Source organism: Pseudopipra pipra, chromosome 27 (assembly GCF_036250125.1).
Source record: "Pseudopipra pipra isolate bDixPip1 chromosome 27, bDixPip1.hap1, whole genome shotgun sequence".
Lineage (NCBI taxonomy): Eukaryota > Metazoa > Chordata > Aves > Passeriformes > Pipridae > Pseudopipra > Pseudopipra pipra.
Genome location: NC_087575.1, coordinates 2657480 through 2677383, shown reverse-complemented (window position 1 = coordinate 2677383; position 19904 = coordinate 2657480). Strand labels below are relative to the sequence as shown.

Genomic DNA, 19904 nt, shown 5'->3' with positions numbered 1-19904 from the left:
AAAAATTAATTCAACTTAGTAACATGAGAGCACATACTGGTTTTACACAAAAACAATTCACTCCAAATGATGACCAAAGATTTTGTTAAGATCTTTCCCTTCAGATAATTAATTACATATGAAGCAATGCTGAATGCTAAGTGAGGCCTTACTGTTTAATCATAACATACTCTTTCAAAACCAGTATTCTACATGCATAAACTTGAACTACTACATTTTTTTTAGGTTAATTTTTTTCAGAAAGGAAGAGAACTGAAACAAATGCACTTCCAATACAGTAACTGAAACAAAGGTAGCAGGGATAAGTAAGGCCTTTTATTAGACTAGCTGCAATACCCCAGCCTCTCCAAGAAGTTTCACAATCAAATCTCAGCCTTTACTCCTTCCTTACAGAATAAGCATCCTCCTCCCATTGTTATTGCTATTAAGAGATTTTAAATCCCATTTAGGAAGGACAACAGTTTTACTCTTTTACAGACTCAAAAGACTTAAGTCATTGTTCATCTGCCTTCCCATCAGGAAGACACCAACAAGCTCAGGAAGTGAATAAACAGACCACTCAAATCAAGCCAACTTGCATTTCACAGAGTTTGGAAAATGGGGGCACATCTGTCACTACATGAGTCAAGTGAAACCAAACAAACCTTTAAATTGTACATGTAGAGTTCATACTTCTGAATAAGAAGATCCTCAGGGGAAGACAGCTTTACCTACTAAGGGAATTAAATGCCACAGTTCTGAGCTCCAAATGTTAACTCAATATGACCTACTGGTATCTGCCCTGTGACCCAGTACATTTACAATTTTTAAAGGACTGATACTGTTACACAATGGGAGGAATCTCCTTTTACCAGTCGATTACCTTAATGCTTTGCCATCCCAGCTGAAAATTAGGGCCAACTCCCCTTACAGACCCTTTATTTTTTTTAAGACAAGTCCAAAATTAGGTTTCTGGCAATTGAGCCACAATGAATAAATCCTCCCAAAGTGAAGACTCAAACAAATTATGACAGTAGATGTCATATGAGTTGAAAAATATGAAAAAATATTCTAGTATTTGAAGCCCACATATTAGCAGTTATTGTCTGCCAAATCTGATGAAAAAAATCTGTGTCTCTTGGAAAGGCATTGACTTGGCATCCAGAGGTAAAGGGGTTCCCTACCTCTTGTGTGCACCACCTGAAAAGTTCAGCATCAAAAGTTCATTGACTGCAAAACTGCCTCCTGCCTACTTCATAGTGAACAACAGGTCTTAAAAATGCAGAATATAAGGACAAAGCAAACATGCATTGGTGCTTTTCCTACAATTTTTTCATGGCCTCAGACAATGTGCATTTCAGCTTGCTCCAGGAACAGAGATGTTCTACTCCATCACTCTTGGTAGGATTTCCCCTCATGCTTTTCCAGTTACAACCTGAATTCACAGCTCTGGAAGATATTATCTTTCTGTTTTCTACTATTTCTGTGTATTACTTGATATTTTTGACCACTACTAAGCTAGCATTTTCACAGAGCTGTATTGCTACCTTAGCCTCAAGTGAAGGCTGTCAGCTCAGAGCTCATCACTGCAGACAGAATTAGCAGTTTTCTCCTTTAGCTGCCTCACTTTTCCTATGCCTACATCATATTTCTTCTGATGCTACTGTCTGATCAGAAATTCTCTCAAAGACTTCCCACAGTTAGGTTCCTGCTTATTCTCACAGGCCCTCTACATTGCTCTGAAAAGTTTACTACCTGTGGTGAGTCTTGTGTTATGCCTGGAAAAAACCCTCTTGCACTGCAACAAATTGTGGGAGGGGGGGTTTGGACTTGGAAATTGGATTTTTGGGGGTCTCAAACCACGACACTACCATGAAAAAATAATTTTTTTAAACTATTCTGCCCTTTACCAATATCATGTATGAAACATACTGAACAGCACAAATCCAGCACAGATCTCTGCAGGATTCTACTGGGAGCTCCAATTTATTCCATCACTGTTCCTTTCTAATCATGAGAGAAGACTTTGCCCATCTTATGCTTGTTACTTTTCTGAAGAGGCTTTGGTGAGGCTGTGGTCATGTAAATGGTATCAAAAGCATCTCCCTTGACTGTCAGACTGAGGATTTCCCCAGATCTGAAGAGTGTCATTGCATTCTTCAGCAGCCTGGCTTCCCACCGACCCAGCCTGAACCTTGCACCCAGTAAAGAGCAGAATCCCAAAGAATTTCCAATCAAGAGTAAGGAGAACTGCCCTACAGGTTTTCCTGTGGTCTCACCTGGAACTGATGTACTGTAGGAAATAGTTGGTGGCAGAAGGTGTATCTGCTGTGGGCAGGCCAGAGTTCTGCACGTCGGCGCTTTCGTCGCTCTCATCCCCCAGCTGGGAAAAGCACAAGGAGACATTCCCAGTTTTAATTACTGACCACAAATGTTTCAACTCATTCTTTCCAAGGACCAAGTTCCACCCAAAAATGCTTTCTACAATAAAACAATATAAGCCTGTGCCCCAATATTACACTTCCTTTTTTTATGCCACGAAACCTGTGCAAATCTGCCTTCAACAGGAGGGACTAACAATCCTACTCAGTTATTCCATGCACAGGTCTGAGCCCAGGCAGCCCTGTTTTTCTTTTCTCACCTTTTCTGTGAAGTCTTGGTTGCGTGGGAGCATTTTAGGATTGCATTTCAACTTAATTCTGACTCAAAAGGTAAGAGAAAACAGTACATTGCACTGAGTTTTAGATGTTACTTATGACTGCAGTCGATGCATTTATTTTGAAAAGGTTTCTTATGCTACTTAACAGAATTAATACTTAACAGAATTAATTAATTTATTAAATGTCTAAGACTAGTTTTATTAAACAGCCAACCTACGTTCACAACTTTTAATTTTATGTATGTACATGGAGGTTTTAACCCTGGAGCTTCAAAGTACTTCACAAACTTAGTCAAGAGAACAAACGTGTTTACCTTGACTCTGTCTCTTAAGTTTTGCCCAAATACAAATGCTTGCTGTGCATTTAGTTCAGCCTTCTCACAGCTGTTATCTGAAGTATTGTTGGACTCCTTTTTCTGACATTCTCCTGCCTAAAGAAATGGAAAAATGCAGCCTGGGTATTTGAGCTTCTTTAAATAAAAACACATTATGACATGGTGAGTCACACACTCATTTACAATGATAAGCCAACAACACCTCAAGAGCTACAAGGCAAGTTTTGCATTTAAAATAATGTAGCTGTTGTTGTTTAGAGTGTTTTTCTTAAAAAATATTCTGGAGAGACTCCAGCATTTAACACAACTACTGCGTGAACTCAAGTAACTTCCACCTGTTCTAGAAAGCTTCAGGCAGACAAAGCTGACTACAAATGCCAAGACAGTGAAGAATATCCCACCACATTCCTTGGTAAAATTGCAATTCAGTCATGAAGTTTTATCCCATTTAATATTGAGCCTTCAGAAATCCTCAGCATCCAGATTTAAGGGCTTTCTTCTATCAGAAAACTTTCTCCCAGGTCAGTTGGCTAAAAAAGTTAAGAGGACTTTTGGATGTTAAAAGCACAAAGAGGCTCTCCCTAATGATGTATAGAGCAGTAACAAGCATGTCCTACAAAGTTTTCATACTCCATGTGTGGAATTTACTTATCATTCCTCAGTTATGGCAGCAGTCTTTCACTAAACCTTAAAAAGCAGGGCACACTGCAAGTGTTTCTGCTTGGATATTCAGGATTGAGACTTGAATTTCAAGTAAACTGTTCCATACTCTTGCACCAAACAATACTACTTCTGTGATCAATGTGGCATCAAAAAACCCACACTCAAAATCCCCAAACATCCTCCCCATGCTATCAGTCAGGATCCTCAGAAGCCAATGGTTAGCTCAAAACCCACAGGGAAGGGAAGGACTGGATACACTGCACAGAACTGGAAGGAAATATTTCATTACTTTTCTTTCAAGATAGTAAATAAACAACTTTTGATGCACTTCAATGTCTTTTGTTCTAGGTGAGGTTTTTCAGCCTCTCATTACCTGCACTCTCCATTTCTTGTAGGGAATTCATTTACTGATGCTGGGTTTTTACTCTGTTCAGAGAATAAGTCTGTTACTCTGAGTCTCCTTCTCCAACTCACCTTCTCTTCAGAGTCAGAACTTTTCAGTGTTGCATCACTTGGTAATTCTGATGTGGCTGCAGAATCTGGCAGGATATTTACACCATTAGTGCCACTGCTGAGAACTGCAACAAGGAAAGAGAAAAATCACATAAATTTGCTAGATGTTTAGACTGTCCTAAAAGTTTTCTAATGCAAATTGCATGCAGTTTTTCTCTTTTAAGTCCATGAAACATTGTAATGCAAACTAGAGAGCTCCCACTGTATTTTGCAAAAGACATAAAGGACCACAATTCAGCAGTTCTTAGCAGAATCGAAATTTCAAACACAGAAAAACAGTCATTTAATCAATCAAATGCTGCAAGGGCTTCAATACATACAACTTCAAGCATCACCCTGCTCCAATCTAATACTGTTCAAAAGAAGGCTCCTCTTCAGGCTGATTCACCTGCTCACATACTGAACTCACACTGAAAATCTGTACTCCAGTACTAAGTTTTCTGTAGAGTCCAATCTGTGCCAGCAGACATGTCAAGAAATCAAGCTAGAAATGTTTGCTTCTACACCAGATTGATGATTAACTGAAGTTATTCACTTTTTCTGTTCAACCGAAATTCCACAAAACAAAAGGCATCGGGCTGGGGAAACATGGAATTTAGGAGACATGGACACTTCCAACAGCTTTTCTGCTTTAACTTACAGTCTTTAATCATGCCTATTTCCATCAGCTATATCAGATTCCATAACCATACAACATGACATGAATGATCAAACTTAAGAATTAAAATTCTATCTCGAAGTCACAACTCCAAAATGGTCCCCAAGCCCAATGGCCCACAAGTCCAGCAATTTAGGCACTTTACTGCTGATCAGTTATTGGTGATAGCTCATTACACCATGGTCAGTGCTGTCTGTCATTTGAGTGCACACACTTAGAAGGCTTTTTATTCCAAAACTACATGGACCACACCAAAGTCAGAGGCCTGGCAATGTCAGACAGTTGTCTTCCACAAGACCTGAAAGTTCCCTTTTGTAACAGACACACTTGACATTTAAGATGTTTCTCTTCCGAAAGGAGAAACCTAGAAAAACTAGGTGGATGTTGAGTAAAACCAAACCACTACATTAAACAGACTGAATATTTCTGTTCTCTCCTGACTGTGTTCTAGGAAGCAGAAGCATTCTTTACCCATTTGTGAGAAAGCTTTTGGCTGTGGGGCCTGTAACACTGCTGGACGGAGCACGCTGCGCTGCTGTTCCTTCGGCTTCTGGCTGGGGAGACCTGCAAGGGCAAAGTTTTTTTCAAGAGCTATAAAGCTTTAAAGTTGAAAAGTTCAGCTTCATCTAAGCTTCTCTGTAACTGCTTCCAACAGAACATATGATGAAAAAAAGAGACATCAGAAAAGAGTCTCTTCTCCCTTCTTTTCCATCCCTCACTCAGCCTCAAAATAGAATTAGTCCCAAATAGAGAAGACTACTTCATAGCCTTAAAAGACACTTTAAAATATATTCTCTACCCAGGAAAGCACAGAAGGAGAGTTTACTACTGACTCAGAAATAAAAGCCAAAGTGTAGGAGAAATGAACAGTATGCCAGTAATCCTATTTATGCACTGACATTTTATTCAACTACACATTCCAACTTTTCTCTTCTCATACCATTTAAGTAATTTCCAGAAACTGGTAAAAGATTTTTTTTTCTTCATACAAAGAAATGTATTAGTAGTGTAATAGTTGAGCTGTGTTGTTTAATAACTTTTTGGCTTTTTGAATTAACCTGGCCTCTTTGGTTTGCTGTAGCAAGATACACAGCACTACAACTCTAATTCTGCTATGATTCAAAAAGCCAACTGACCTTAAGCAACCTAATAAAAGTATCCCAAACATCATAACATCAGCTCTAGAAGGTTATGGCAATCCCAGAAGGTTCAGTTTTCTTCACTGAACACTCTTGATCCAACGTAATACTGCAAGAGAACTCACTCATAGCAGCGAGGACACGACAACAACAAAATATAACAACTATCCTAAGTTCAAACATTCACAGGTCAGCTCAAAAAAGCTTGTTCCTTTCTTAAATCTATCATTCTTCCTGCAAGTGAAATAAAGTTTTCACATCCATATGTAATAATAACTTCCATTACCTAAATAGTTTTGGGTTTTTTTTTCCCCTCAAAGTCCTAAGGAGCTGTAATATTTATGTCTGTAATATTTATGTCTGTAATATTTATGTCTGTAATATTTATGTCTGTAATATTTATGTCTGTAATATTTATGTCTGTAATATTTATGTCTGTAATATTTATGTCTGTAATATTTATGTCTGTAATATTTATGTCTGTAATATTTATGTCTGTAATATTTATGGTTGGCTCTACATCAGCAAACAGGAGACTCAGCCACAGCCAACCTGTGGTGCAGAACAGGCACCACAATACTACCTTACAATAGCAGGTTGAAGAAACCACAAAATAAAATGCCTGGACTGGTTTCTTTGTGCTCTTGCAGAGAGCAGTGAACTCACCTGCACTGGGTGCCTGACCATGGATAAGTATCGGTGGCTTCAGCCGGAATCCACTGCTCTTCTCCTCTGCAAGCAAAACAAGAAGTTACAAGGACAAAGCTGTAACACACCACAAACATCCTATGCAGTCACAATATTCCTCGTGTTTTCCCTGCTGTAACAACCCACAAGTTCTATACATATCCAAAGCCATTAGGAGATTTCCAAAGGAAGAAATTCTCTTCTTCCAAAAGAAATCTGAATTTCCAGTGATCATCACATCCAACACACATTACAGACAAACAAGTTGTTGCAAGCAAAAAGTTCAGGTCTTTTTTTTCAGGAGAACAGGAAAAAGACTGTGTTCACAAGAGAAATGGAGCTCCTCCTGTGAAGGACTTAACAGAGGTTTTAGGTGAGAATCAAACTAAAGAAAGGACAATCAGAAGTATGACTGAACATGACAGGTGCTAACAAGCACCCAGCTGCTAGTTATCATAAATTAAACTTCATTGCTTAACATTAGTTTCTTATAATTCCATTAGCTTTTACTGAGTGCTTTTACAGTATGAAGGTAAAGGAAATTCCTTTGCTTGCACTCACCACAGTTAGGGCTTTTAGATAAAACACCAAAATCTCAAAATATTCATAAATCCACAGCTATTAAAAATTGAGTTCTTGAGAACTTAAAAAGAATAATTATACTTTTTTCCTTTTAGGGCCATAATGTCTGTGCTCAGAATAAGACAACCCAGCATCTTCCAATCCCACTGTGCTTGGTTATTCTCATGCCAGTTAATCCTAAAACACTGATGTGCACCCCAGCAACACCAACACCACTGAACCAGATTGGGGACTGACAAAATCAGCAGTTCTGGCAACACAGGGCTCACAGGTCATGGCTGAACATCACCACGACCATAGATCATGGTTGTTTTGGAATATTGTTCTTCTGTATTAGAAAGCAAAGTCAATAAATGAAGATTTCCTGAAAGTCATATTGCAGTCTTCTATCATCACTCACAAAGCATGCAACACTTCTCCTATTTGTTATTTTAATTCCCTCCAGCAAGGATGAAGTCAAACAATGAAGTGAGCAAGATAACAGCTCCAAGATCAGAACCATCACCACGTCCAATCTCACAGAGAGGGTCTTACTTCTGAAGTTTCAGAGTGCTTTGGATTGTGACAAATTGACAACAGGTCGAGAAAAAAGCAGAAAAATGAGGAAGCTCACCTGGTTCTGAGTCAGAATTGCCTGTAGAGGGTTCACAGAAGCTTGATGGCATAAAGACATTGTTCTTTGTTACTGCAGTCAAAGAAAAGGAAAAAATTAAGGGAAGTTGGGTATGTTGTTTTTAATTATAAACCTGTTCCCAGATGTATTAAGGCTTCAAATGGAAAATGATTTTTCTAGTAATTTGTTCTATTTTTTTTTTAATTTCTTCTAAACTAAAACAGTATTCTAGCCAAAGGAGTCAACAAGTCATTGTCCTGTGGAAAAAGCTTAAGTATTTTGAAAAGAGAAAGGAATCTCATCTCTGAACACGGTTGTACTAAAAGATGCAGCATTTGCTCTTTATAATTAAAAGGCAATTCTTTTTCATATTTGCTTCTTTCCTTTAATTCCCTCTTCTCTCTTTTTATTATTGTCTGCCTTAAACATGACACATGTTTCATACAAGTAAAACTTCCCCACTCTGGAGAGAAACATAACCCCACAAAAAAATTAAGAAGTTGGGAAAGTGAAAGATTTTCTGGAAATCAAAGCCATCAAACAATGTCAACAATATTCAAAGAGGCCTTTAGGGAAGCTGCAATTCCAATCCAAGCTGTCACTTCTTGACAACACACATCAGAAAAGAACAAGTGAATCAGGGAATAAATGCCCATATCCAGTCAAGACATGAGAACACTGTGCCCATAAAATATCAGCAACTAGATTTTAAATTCCATAGTCACCTACTTCTTTAACACTAAAAGTAAAATAACCAGGCTTTCACCTTTTAGTCACATCTCCTGAATGTGCTGCATGCAAGAGGAATATTTTTTTACTGTTCTCTCCTTTTGATGTTTTTCTCATCTCCTTTATTTCAACTAAGACAATGGAAATAAAGTAGCAAAGTCTCCAAATCTGCCTCAAACACTGACATGTCTTAACTAAAATAATCCTCAACCAAAGCTAAAACCTTCATATTATCTGTGGAGAAGACACAAATCTTAAGAGATTGTTCCTGTGGGTGAACAAATGTGAAACATGACCATTTCTGTGCACGTGAACTGCACAAATTCACCCCAATGATTTCACTGCCCTGACTGTGCACACACACACAGGCTGTGATCATTCTCTCTTGTGTTTCAGGGATGCACTAAATCCTCTCCATTTTAAAAAGGATGGGAGAAAAGAGAAAAGCACTAGAACAAGCACAAGCTAAGACCTGGAAGATTTCCTGGCAGCAGAGCAACTGAGAAATTCAAATTTGTTAAAGAGCAACCTGATCACAACAAATCAAAAAGATTTCTGGTTAATTCTTCAATTTAACAGCACAAGATTAAAAGCTGAAAAGACAAATATATATAAACTTGGAGATAAAAAATATTTTTTAGAACTATTTCTCAATTTCTTTGGGCTTCACCAAATTTGCTAACGTGGACTATAGAAAAATAGAGAGCACATGGTTGCTGTGGTCTTAAGACAAAGCACAGCAGACAGCACTAAGACTGCTAACATGACTGGAAAAATAAAAGGTCTAAGAAGGAAACCTTGTAAATAATATCACACCAACATTTACCTGACTGAGGAGGGAACTGAGTTAAGGATGAAGTTCTCTCACGTTTTACAGGTGGACAGTAATTTCCATCCTCTCGATCAGATTCTGCAGAAAAAAGCAGTTAAGAGAAAATGCACAATATTCCAACAAGACACATGCTCATGGCTTTTAATCTTACAGTAAAATCTCTTACCATCTCCATCTTCTGGACTTGATCCATCTGCTGATCTCTGAAATCAGATTACAGTGATGAAACAAAAGTCACATACTGAACATTTCAGTCTCTCTGGATTGATCCAAATGAGTTAATAATCAGTTTGGAGATATTTTCTTTACTGTCAGTGACACACACTCAAGTCAAAGCATTATTTCTATGATTTACATGTAGGCATATTGAGTTTTATTCAGATACTATTAAATACAATTAATTCAAAATATCTCATTTACAAATAAGATTCCTGAAGATTCATATCCAAACCCTAATATCCTTAGGGACTATGTAACAATTATTACAGTTATATTTTCTATACAGTGTAAATCTGAAAATGACAGTTTTCAAATTTGGTTTGATTTTAAAAATATCATAGAAGTTTCAAGCTCAACATAAACATACCTATTATTTGGAAGTTCATTCCAAAGCACTTTCTCTAGTTACTCTAAGTGACATTAGTTCCTTCAAAAAAGTGACAGCACTGGAGGAATGTCTTTGAAAGCACACTCTATAAAGCAGTACAATAGTATTTTCACTGGAATTAGCAATGGATAGTCTCCTAGCATCTTCCACAGTACCAGGAACAAAAAAGAAAGCACCACAGGCTGCCAACTATCAAAACATTCAAAAATGTGATGTTTGAACAAAGGTTTTACATCTTTTCTGAGGATTTCTAGTCTCTTTCCTCCTACTTCCTCAGCCAATACAGTCTCCTTTACTCCTGCAAAATGTAATCCCAGGATGAATCCTTCCACTCTGGAAGGTGACCAGGGCAGCACTGGCACTTTTACCTCATTACAAAACATTTTACAATCACAGGAATGTTTAGGTTAGCAAACACCTTTAAGATCCCCGAGTCCAATACTCTCCTCAGCACTGCCATGCCCACCACTGAACCACGTCCCCAAGGGCCACATTCACCCAAAGCCCTGCAGGGATGAGGACTCCCCTGCTGCCATGGGCAGCCTGTTCCAGGGCTGCACAACCCTTTTGGGGAACAGGCACTTCCTAATAGCATAGAATCATAGAATGAGCTGGGTTGGAAGGGACCTCTGAGATCATCAATCCAACCCTTGATCCAACCCCGCTGTGGTTCCCAGCCCATGGCACTGATGCCACATCCAGTCTTATCTCAAAAACCTCCAGGGATGGAGAATCCACCCCTTCCCTGGGCAGCCCATTCCAATGGCTGAGCACCCTCTATGGAAAGAAATTCTTCCTGATATCCAACCTAAACCTCCCCTGGCACAGCTTCAGACCCAGCCCTCTTGTCTTGCTGATGGGAAAAGAGACCAACCCCCCCCCGGCTCCCCCCTCCTGTCAGGGAGTTGCAGAGAGTGAGGAGGTCTCCCCTGAGCCTCCTCTTCTCCAGGCTGAGCCCCCCCAGCTCCCTCAGCCTCTCCTCACAGCACTTGTGCTCCAGTCCCTTCCCCAGCCTCGTTGCTCTCCTCTGGACCTGCTCCAGGACCTCCATGTCCTTCCTGAGCTGAGGGCCCAGAGCTGGACACAGCACTCCAGGGGTGGCCTCACCAGCGCTGAGTCCAGGGCAAGAATCACTTCCCTGGCCCTGTTGGCCACCCTGTTCCTGAGCCAGGTCAGGATCCATTGGCCTTCTTGGCCACCTGGGCACACTCTGGCCCATGTTCAGCTTCCTGTCCATCCCCACTCCCAGCTCCCTTCCTGCCTGGCTGCTCTCCAGCCACTCTGTCCCAGCCTGCAGCCTAAACCTTCAACTCGAGGTCGTTTCTTCTGCTCCTGTCACTTGTTACCTGGAAGAACAGACCAACACCTGCCTGGCTACACCCTCCTTTCAGAAAGCTCTTGACATACTGGACCTTCTCCCTAGTCCAACACTACCCTTTCATCCCAGCCCTGCCCCAGGACATGCAGACAGACACCTGCTCTTCACACAGTCTCACTTCAGAGCTTGCAGCTTGCAGGCAGAACCCTCAGCAGCCCCAAAGGTCCTCCCACACCATGATTCGGCCCCTTGGACACTGAGAGCAGCCAGACACAACAGCACTGGGTAAGTCTGCCCAGGACTGACATCTGAGGAGTACCTTGTGCATAAGAACACCAGAAAATACGAAACTTTCTATTTAGCACTGCATATATTTAGAACCCAGACAGTACTGTACTGTCAGTATTTCACTAAATGTTAATAAAACCCCTGTACTTTGCCTATGCAATGAAGAGCTTTTCTGTTTTGTTTTACATTAAGAATATAGCTACCTCACTAGCATCCCACTTGATACTTTTGAAACCTTTAGCATAGAGAATGAGAAGCTACTGACAGTTCTGGAACACAATCCCCTCCATTCACACACATCTATCAGTGTTAATACTGCATTTGGATCATCCCTGGCTCTTCCTACATAATCAGTGAAGTAGTCCACAGTACTAGAAGATGGTCTTATTAGTCATTGCCCTTGCCAACATACATCAGTTTTGCAAAAGATAAGGTTTAAGGGGAAAATCATGTTATACCTATTTCAGCAACCAGCATCCCAACTCAGGAAAAAAATCTATTTTGCACAGAAAGTGTTGTCACAGATACCAGCAACTTGTTTCAACTTTTATCAAAAATCCTGAGAGCAAAAGGAAAATGTTTGGTAAAAAATTTGCATGAATGGAACTGCAGATCTCAATATGCAAAAATCCTTAAAAATAAATCAGTGGTTTCCCCTTGAACATCAAAAACTTCTTAAGCTGTTACTAATATGTGTTGTCCTCTCAGTGCTCAAATAACAGACAAAAAAAAGCCAAACCTGTACAGCACAAGCCTCAGATCATCACATCACTGTAATTTCACTGACTGGCACAAGCACAACTGATGTACCATCACCATGTTCAGTGGGCATCAAAATCCAACCCCAACTCTGGACCCTCTGAGGGAAAAGCACAGCAGAGCATCTGCTCTGAGTTATTCCCATGCTTCCTAGTCCAAGAGTTTTGGGAGATTAAAGCTGTGCACCTTTGGACAAACAGGCAGATCCTGTGGGAGTGTGGGGACACACAGGTACTGGATAAGCTTCACTTTTGGAGGAAGCCACACAATAAAGCAAGTTACCACTGCAGCCAGAACTGCTGCTTCAGAGGAACCTGGGGAGACCAGACAAAAATCAGGGGAATATATCAGGGGCACATATGGATGACACACCTGACAGGGTGGAAAACCAGCAAATTACAGTTAATGACAGTGAACAGCAGTTCAGCCTCTTCGTTTTAGGCCTCTCTTCCCAGCCTACTCAGTCTGTGTTCCAGCAATCCCTGCTCTACACAACGGAAACAAAAGGCAGGACCATCTCATCCTGCAAGGAACCACCAAGGTGACTCAACTTCTCTCCATTCAGTGCTTTGAAATTAGATGCTGAAGAGACACTTAAACCAGTAACATCAAAATCCAACCTACAATTTTCTCATTTAAGAGCAGAAGCCACCTTTCACTTACTCTCTCCTCCCCCTGCTTTTAGAAATCCAGCTACAGGAATGTGACAATTATTTCTAAATAGAGCTTCCTACAATTCTGACACACTTCTAATTAAGGAAATTACCTTTATAAATGCTACCAACTGCTTTTTAAAAGTGCCAGTGACCATAATTAACTAGACTACTAACATTACTTCCTCACACAGTTGCTACATCAAACTAAGAGAGAAGAACTTAAAAACTTCAAGAAATTTGTCTGGTTTTGCTTATTCACAATAAATGAACAGAAACAGGGACAGGAAGGGAGAATTTGAGTAAAGTAAAAAAAAGGCCAATGTAATTCAGGGAAAGCTGTAAGAGTACACTTATATATGACCATCAGCTCTGTGAGAGACTGTATCTCTGGCCACACCATGTACAAGTCTTAGCAAAAATATCTGTCTGAGTGTACAAACAATACCAAGTAAACAAGAAATATGTAGTGTCTCTTCTTCAGTCTTAATTCACCCATCTTCCCAAGGCCCTAGGAAGGTTGCATGAACACTTCTGCTCCAGCAAATCAGTACAAGCACACTGAAGATGTGCCAACCTTCTCTGTATTTCAAGGTAAGAGATGGTTTCACTCTAAGAGATTGGGATAATTGGAGGAGTGCTTGCCAGTGCATGTGAAGGCCAGTTACATGCCCCTGCTGAGCACTGTACAATTCCATAAATTTAACTGAATGGAGTCAAATTCAAGGATGCTGAGACAGCTGTTCTGTACTGCCATGAATTCCTGCAGATGATCCCCAACAGCAGTTTTGGTTTTTAAATTTCTTTCAGAACTGGGTTAACTGGAGTAAGATTTTCTGCTAAGACTAAGATAACCACTTGCTGCAGTTTTCCTGAAAGTCTGGTTAACACAGTTCTCTTGGACAGCAATCTCAAATGACAGAAAACTGAGATAAAAGTCTGTGACTATGTTGACCAGCTATATTTTAGTCCTTGAAACATTTCACTTTCACAAAAGAATCTGAAACAGAAGGATTTCTGCAGCAGGTCATCAAGCAACAGTCTGAACATGGAAATGTGCCCAACCTACAGCTATTTGCACCTTGTCATGACAATCCATTCAGCACTGGGTTTACTGGAAATGGCCCATTTTTGGATTAAAAAAAAACCAAACCCAAACCAACTAGCCAAGAAAAGGGTGCAGGTATTGGGTGGAGCAGCCTTAACAGGCAAAGATCTAGCAAAGAGCACATGCCTAGGATGTGGTGTCACAGTGAACAGTCCACCAACCAGAAAGACTAGGAACACTTAAAATTGCTCTGAAAAACTCTACAGCAGCAGCCATTTAGTCATCTAATCTTCCAGAAAATATTTTGCTGCACCACCAGTAGAAAAATCTTAAATTATGAGCTCTGACAGCTTTTCCAACCGCAAGGTACTGACTTCCTCCCCCATCAAATACTTAAACTCAAAGTTCTGCTTCAGTATGATTCCTGGTGCTTTTAAACTATTAAGTACCTTACAGGTTGTCATGACAAGCTCCTTTTATATCCAGTGGAAACACAGTATTAACTGCTGGCTTTGTCAAGCTGCAGCATTATGGCTCAGATGGAACAAAGAGCTCTCCTCTAACTGCTTAAAGCAAATCCCACAAATACAGATGCACTTTCTCACTCATTTAGAAGTGCTCTCATCCTTAGCAAACACACAGTTCACATCCTAAATTTTAAAATACTCGAGGCATCTTCTAGAGTTACATTGCTAGTGAGACCCAAACAAATCTAATTTCTGCTAATTGGAACAGGGACTTAGAGAGGACTGACACTTGAGATCAAAGAACCAGGCAGACAGTGAGCTGCACTGCCTACAACGAACAGTCACGGATTCCACTGCGTGGAAGGGACTTTTTCCTCTAATCCCCTCAGCAGCAGAAGGACTTGGTAGGTTGACACTTACCCCTGCCAGTTCTTGTTGAATAGGAGCAAGGTGGGCTTCAGCAGCGGGACTCAGGGCAGCACTGACTGAGGCCACAGTGGGAGCAGGGGGCTCAGAGTCGCGCTCACCAGCTGGTTCTGTCTGACCCACACCATGGTGGAGGGGCTCAACCTCTCCCTGGGGGTCCTCGCCTGAATCCGACAAAGCTTTTTGCTCTGCAGGGGACTGTGAGCAGAAAAGACAACGTCCCTTCAGTGCAAGGCTGCGACGTGAGAGAGCAGTTGTCCTACTGAGAGCATCTGCTAACCCCTTTTTGAATTCTGCTGTTCTCACAGTATGGCAGGAGGAGCTGCTCGCTGCTGAGACACCAATTAAAATACCCAGGAACTATGTAAACAACCTGCTGACTGACTCAGCCTCCCCTCCCCACAGAAAGTATCACGTGGAGCAAATGCACTTTTTTGAAAGTTAGCCAAAATCATCTGTGTCCCCGGCAAAGAACATTTTGCCAGCCACAGGGCTGCTGGAGTTTAACTCCTTCTCTTGAACACTTAAAGACAGCTGATAGCTTTTACCCCCAGATTCAGACATAAAAATTAAATAGACAATTACTGTAAATAACTGTCCTTCACTGCTTCTTCAGCTCACGTTTCAGGGAGGTGAGGTTGGTTACAAAACTCTCCACAGAAATGATTTTAACATTCACATAAGACAGGTGATCCTTTCAGATTCACGTGATGGTGAATTATCCAAAAAGCAACATCAATGCTTTCTTTCATAAATTAAGAAGTCTGCACATCTATTTCAAGGAGGGAGGTGACAGGATAACTAGTGCACCCTAATGCAATTTGGTATTTGCTGAACTTCTGCCACAGACTTCTCATTTCTTCACATCATTTAATGCTGCACATCCCCGCTTGTAGAACAAAAATCAAGCATTACCACATTCTGCACACATCTGAAGAGTAAAAAACCGATGGGCTTTGAGCCCAAACAACTGTATTGTGATTCAGGACTAAATTATAGTCCATGGATAACATGCAAGCCAAGGATGTGCTCCCAGCTGAGATCTGTGGGCCAAGCTTCCCAATGTCTTATGATAGAATATCTAAAGAATCAAGCAGTAAGGCAGAGATGAACACAACCTTGGCTTGAACAGAAAACACTTGGTAGAACGAAGAGAGATTAAAAATGCCAGGGCCATGCAAGAGAGTAAACAGAAGCCTCAAAAATAAACAGCAGCGTTTACATCTTAAGAGCCCCAAGTTCTCCAAGTAAGATCTGGCCTGTTCTCATAACAGAAACAGCTACTAAAAGCCTGCAATACATAAAATTTTATCTTGCATGAAATTGCTACAATTGAGGCTGAAAATAGTCAAAATATATTTACTGGGGTAATACTATGTCAGGTAAAAGTTGGAGATGCTGGGCTTTTGTACTATCAAAATTTTCTGGTTTTAATATTTAGTTGTTACTAACAGATCCAAACATTAACTTAAAACCCCACAGAATGAGAAGAGTTAAAGAAACGTTTTGTTTGTCACCAAAAATTTAATCAAGTCTAGCACTCTAACAACCTTCCTTACCTCTTTTGCTGGGGAGAAGAGCAGGAAAAGGCTACCTGGAGCTGGCCCCAGCACTTACAACATAGGTATGTTAGTCACAGAGAAAGACAATAAGTAAACACCTCAGTTCTCCACTTGATGCTTAAAACCCATTACTCCTAATCCCTTTTGAAGCAAAGCCTCATTGTTGAGGCCAAGGGCACTCCACAGGCCACTCAAACTGTCTTCTTCCCCTTCAAGGGGAGACAGCCATAAAAAAAGCACAAGAATTAAGTCACAAGTTACCTGCATCACATTCACCACAAAAGCAATTATAAAGCAGCAGCACTGAAGAGCTGATATTTCTCATGGCTTAAAATGCACGTGGTCCTTTGGTTCTCTCTCTGCTATCCCAAATTGTCCCTGTGTATCTCACAACACAGCCCTTTCCCCCCCAGCTCCTCAATCCTGCCCAGCCTCCTCTGGTCACCTGCAGGCCCAAGGCCGCTCACCTTGCCCGAGCAGAGCCAGCCTTCCAGGGAGCAAGTCAGGCAGGTTTCTAGTTTTCTGGAAACATCTACAATGGTTTTAACATTTACACCTCCATCACTTTGTCACTAGTTACCAGACTCTGCAAGTGTTAGGCTTGGGGGTCCATCGAGCCACAGCAGAACCACGTGCACTCGGCTCCTGGGCCAAGAGCTGCTCATTGCAGCACTGACACCCCCCACACCCTGCCCCTGCAGCACTGACACCCCCACACCCTGCCCCTGCAGCACAGACACCCCCATACCCTGCCCCTGCAGCACTGACACCCCCACACCCTGCCCAGCTCCCTGGGGGCCAGAGCCTGTCCCTGCAGCACTGACACCCCCACGCCCTGTCCCTGCAGCACTGACACCTCCACACCCTGTCCCTGCAGCACTGACACCCCCACACCCTGTCCCTGCAGCACTGACACCCCCACACCCTGTCCCTGCAGCACTGACACCCCCCACACCCTGTCCCTGCAGCACTGACACCCCCCATACCCTGTCCCTGCAGCACTGACACCCCCACACCCTGCCCCTGCAGCACTGACACCCCCACACCCTGTCCCTGCAGCACTGACACCCCCCACACCCTGCCCCTGCAGCACTGACACCCCCACACCCTGCCCAGCTGGCACAGCCATTGAGACAACCCTGCCATTACCAGCCTGTGAAGAACCCGAGCAGGGTTGGGGCACCCTAAAAGCCACAGTGCTGAAAAGCTGTAATGAGAAGGGTACTAGGAAATGGGGATGAATCCGAGGATTTGACAGGGATGGGAATGAATTCTGCTCCTTGTCAGTAGCCAGAATGATCCTCAGGATGAGCCAACCATCACCAGGGGTCTGGAGGCAGCAGGGAATGATTGGGAAACTGCAGCCAGCCAGACTGAGGTTGGAGATTACCAAAAAGTTGGAGATTACCAAAAAGATTCAGTGCTCATAAGAGGCAAAATAATGCCTAGAGAGAGGCTGCAGAAGTGTTTCCACATAAAAATAGCTAAATACCTTATTATTCTTCAGCCATAATACACAGAATTTGGAGTAAAAAGGAGCAGGCATATAACTGTGAAATCATAAGTGGCATGTAAGGTGCCAATGCAGTGACTGCCACAGAGCAAGAGCTGGAAGGATCTTGTTAAACTTTGCTATTACAGGCTCAAAAGAAGTCCTGTCCAAAACTAAAGGGGACACGAAGCCCATCCTGCTAAACTTCCTGTCAGAAGATGCCATGGATCCCAGGAGCTCAACACACACATTCAGCAAGCAACTGGAGAAATCAGAAGAAAGAGAAAAAAAAAAGGAAAAAAAAAGAGCCTTACCAGAAATTTACACTGAATTTACTACAGATCAGAAAATTGCTAATAATGCAAGAAGAGGTGAGAACATTCAACACACACTTGTGCTAGACACTTAAAAGTGGAAATGACAAATTATTTTGCAAGTAATTTATATCAGTTTAGAACACTTAAAAGTGGGCTAAACATCCAACAGATTTTAATAACAGTAATTAGTGAGAAGTATTTTAAAAAGTAAAATAAACATAACTGTGATTCCTATCCTGAGCAAGGCTGGAATATGTGCTTCAAGACCCACAAAGGAAACAAACCAGAAATAACAATTATTGCCAATCATCACTCTTACACCAAAAAATCTGAAGCCAAGATGAGATTTCATGGCCAAGTCAATACATAAAATTATATTAGAAAAAATATATCAAATTAATAAAAAACTATTGCAAGTTTCAGAATTTTGTGAATACTATTTAAGAGTGTTTAGTTGGTTTAAGTCATGGAAGACAAAATCAACAAAGGACTCATGGATTTGTCAAAACAGAACTACTCCAGGCAGAAGTTCATAAAGCTGTTCTCAAGAAAGCATATTCATGGGAAACTGCAAACTCCTAAAATTAATTTTAGTCTTCAGTCACACATGCTATTGAAAGGGTTTCCTAATCTCCTAACTTCATGAATTCTGATCTAAGTTCTTGTTTGAAGTTCTTTGTACCTGGTGAACATTCACTCTCTTCATTTTTGCTGTCATGTTTTGTCTGAGATGTGTGTCCTTCCTGGAGCCTCCTCTTCTCTATAGGAAACACCCCTTATAAAGTACAGCTCTAGGGATAACTTGGCAAAAATCTGATCCTGTCTCCTAAAGACTAAGGCAAAGATCAACAGAGAGATGAATAATGTTAGGAAGCCATCAACACAAACTCACCTTGCTCAGCCAGATCAAACAAAATCTATTTTATTAAAACTAAAAATAGTCCACTCAGACTAAATACATTCAAGTCTATTCAGAGATTTGGCTTTCTCTGCCTTGCAGAGAATAAGGAGAGACATGAAGGAATACTTAAAAGCTAAGATTCATATGATGCTACAACCTCCAAATATAGGCAAGCAAATAAAATGCATTTTCAATAAAGACTGGCATAAGAACTCTTGGATCAGCTTCTCCTTCCATTTCTAAGTTGTGTTATTTGCAACTCCTTTCCTCATTTTCCCCACCAATGTCCTAAAAAAGACTACTCTCAGTATATCTTTTCACACTTTTGACCTGCTCAGAGCCAAAGACCTCTGGCTGGTATCCTCCACTGCCTCTGACATCATCAACCTCTACATTCCTCCCAGTTTCACCTTGCACAACTGTCTCTCCAAATATGTTCATGACCATTATTTCAAGAGCAGCAATGTATTCACAACTATGAACTCTCAGGCATCAATTTTAACTCCTTGGGTATGCTGTTGACTTACAACACTGTTCAATTAGGTGTCCCTACCCAAGTCTCTTGGCAGCTGTGCAAGGGATGCTGAGAGAGCCTGGCCAAGGGAATGTTTTGTCTCTCCATACACAAGTTACTTCATCCATAGTTCTCTGTCTGCCACCATCCGAAACCTACAAGT

General features: G+C 41.2%; 1 protein-coding gene across 3 annotated transcripts in view; it reads right to left on the bottom strand.

Moving 5' to 3' along the window:
- The window catches only part of RANBP3 (RAN binding protein 3), a 49930-nt gene that overhangs the window by 12872 nt on the left and 17154 nt on the right, over window positions 1-19904 (bottom strand). Inside the window, exons 2-11 of one of the 3 annotated variants that reach the window (XM_064637225.1) lie at window positions 19009-19159; window positions 14950-15153; window positions 9556-9592; window positions 9384-9467; window positions 7829-7900; window positions 6613-6678; window positions 5279-5371; window positions 4111-4214; window positions 2953-3069; window positions 2259-2362 (exon numbers count right to left, since the gene is read on the bottom strand). In XM_064637225.1, coding sequence (XP_064493295.1) covers window positions 2259-2362; window positions 2953-3069; window positions 4111-4214; window positions 5279-5371; window positions 6613-6678; window positions 7829-7900; window positions 9384-9467; window positions 9556-9592; window positions 14950-15153; window positions 19009-19044 — 917 coding nt within the window. In that variant the 5' untranslated portion in view covers window positions 19045-19159. The remainder of the gene's footprint in view (window positions 1-2258; window positions 2363-2952; window positions 3070-4110; window positions 4215-5278; window positions 5372-6612; window positions 6679-7828; window positions 7901-9383; window positions 9468-9555; window positions 9593-14949; window positions 15154-19008; window positions 19160-19904) is intronic. The other 2 variants (XM_064637224.1, XM_064637226.1) reach the window with 2 other exon arrangements.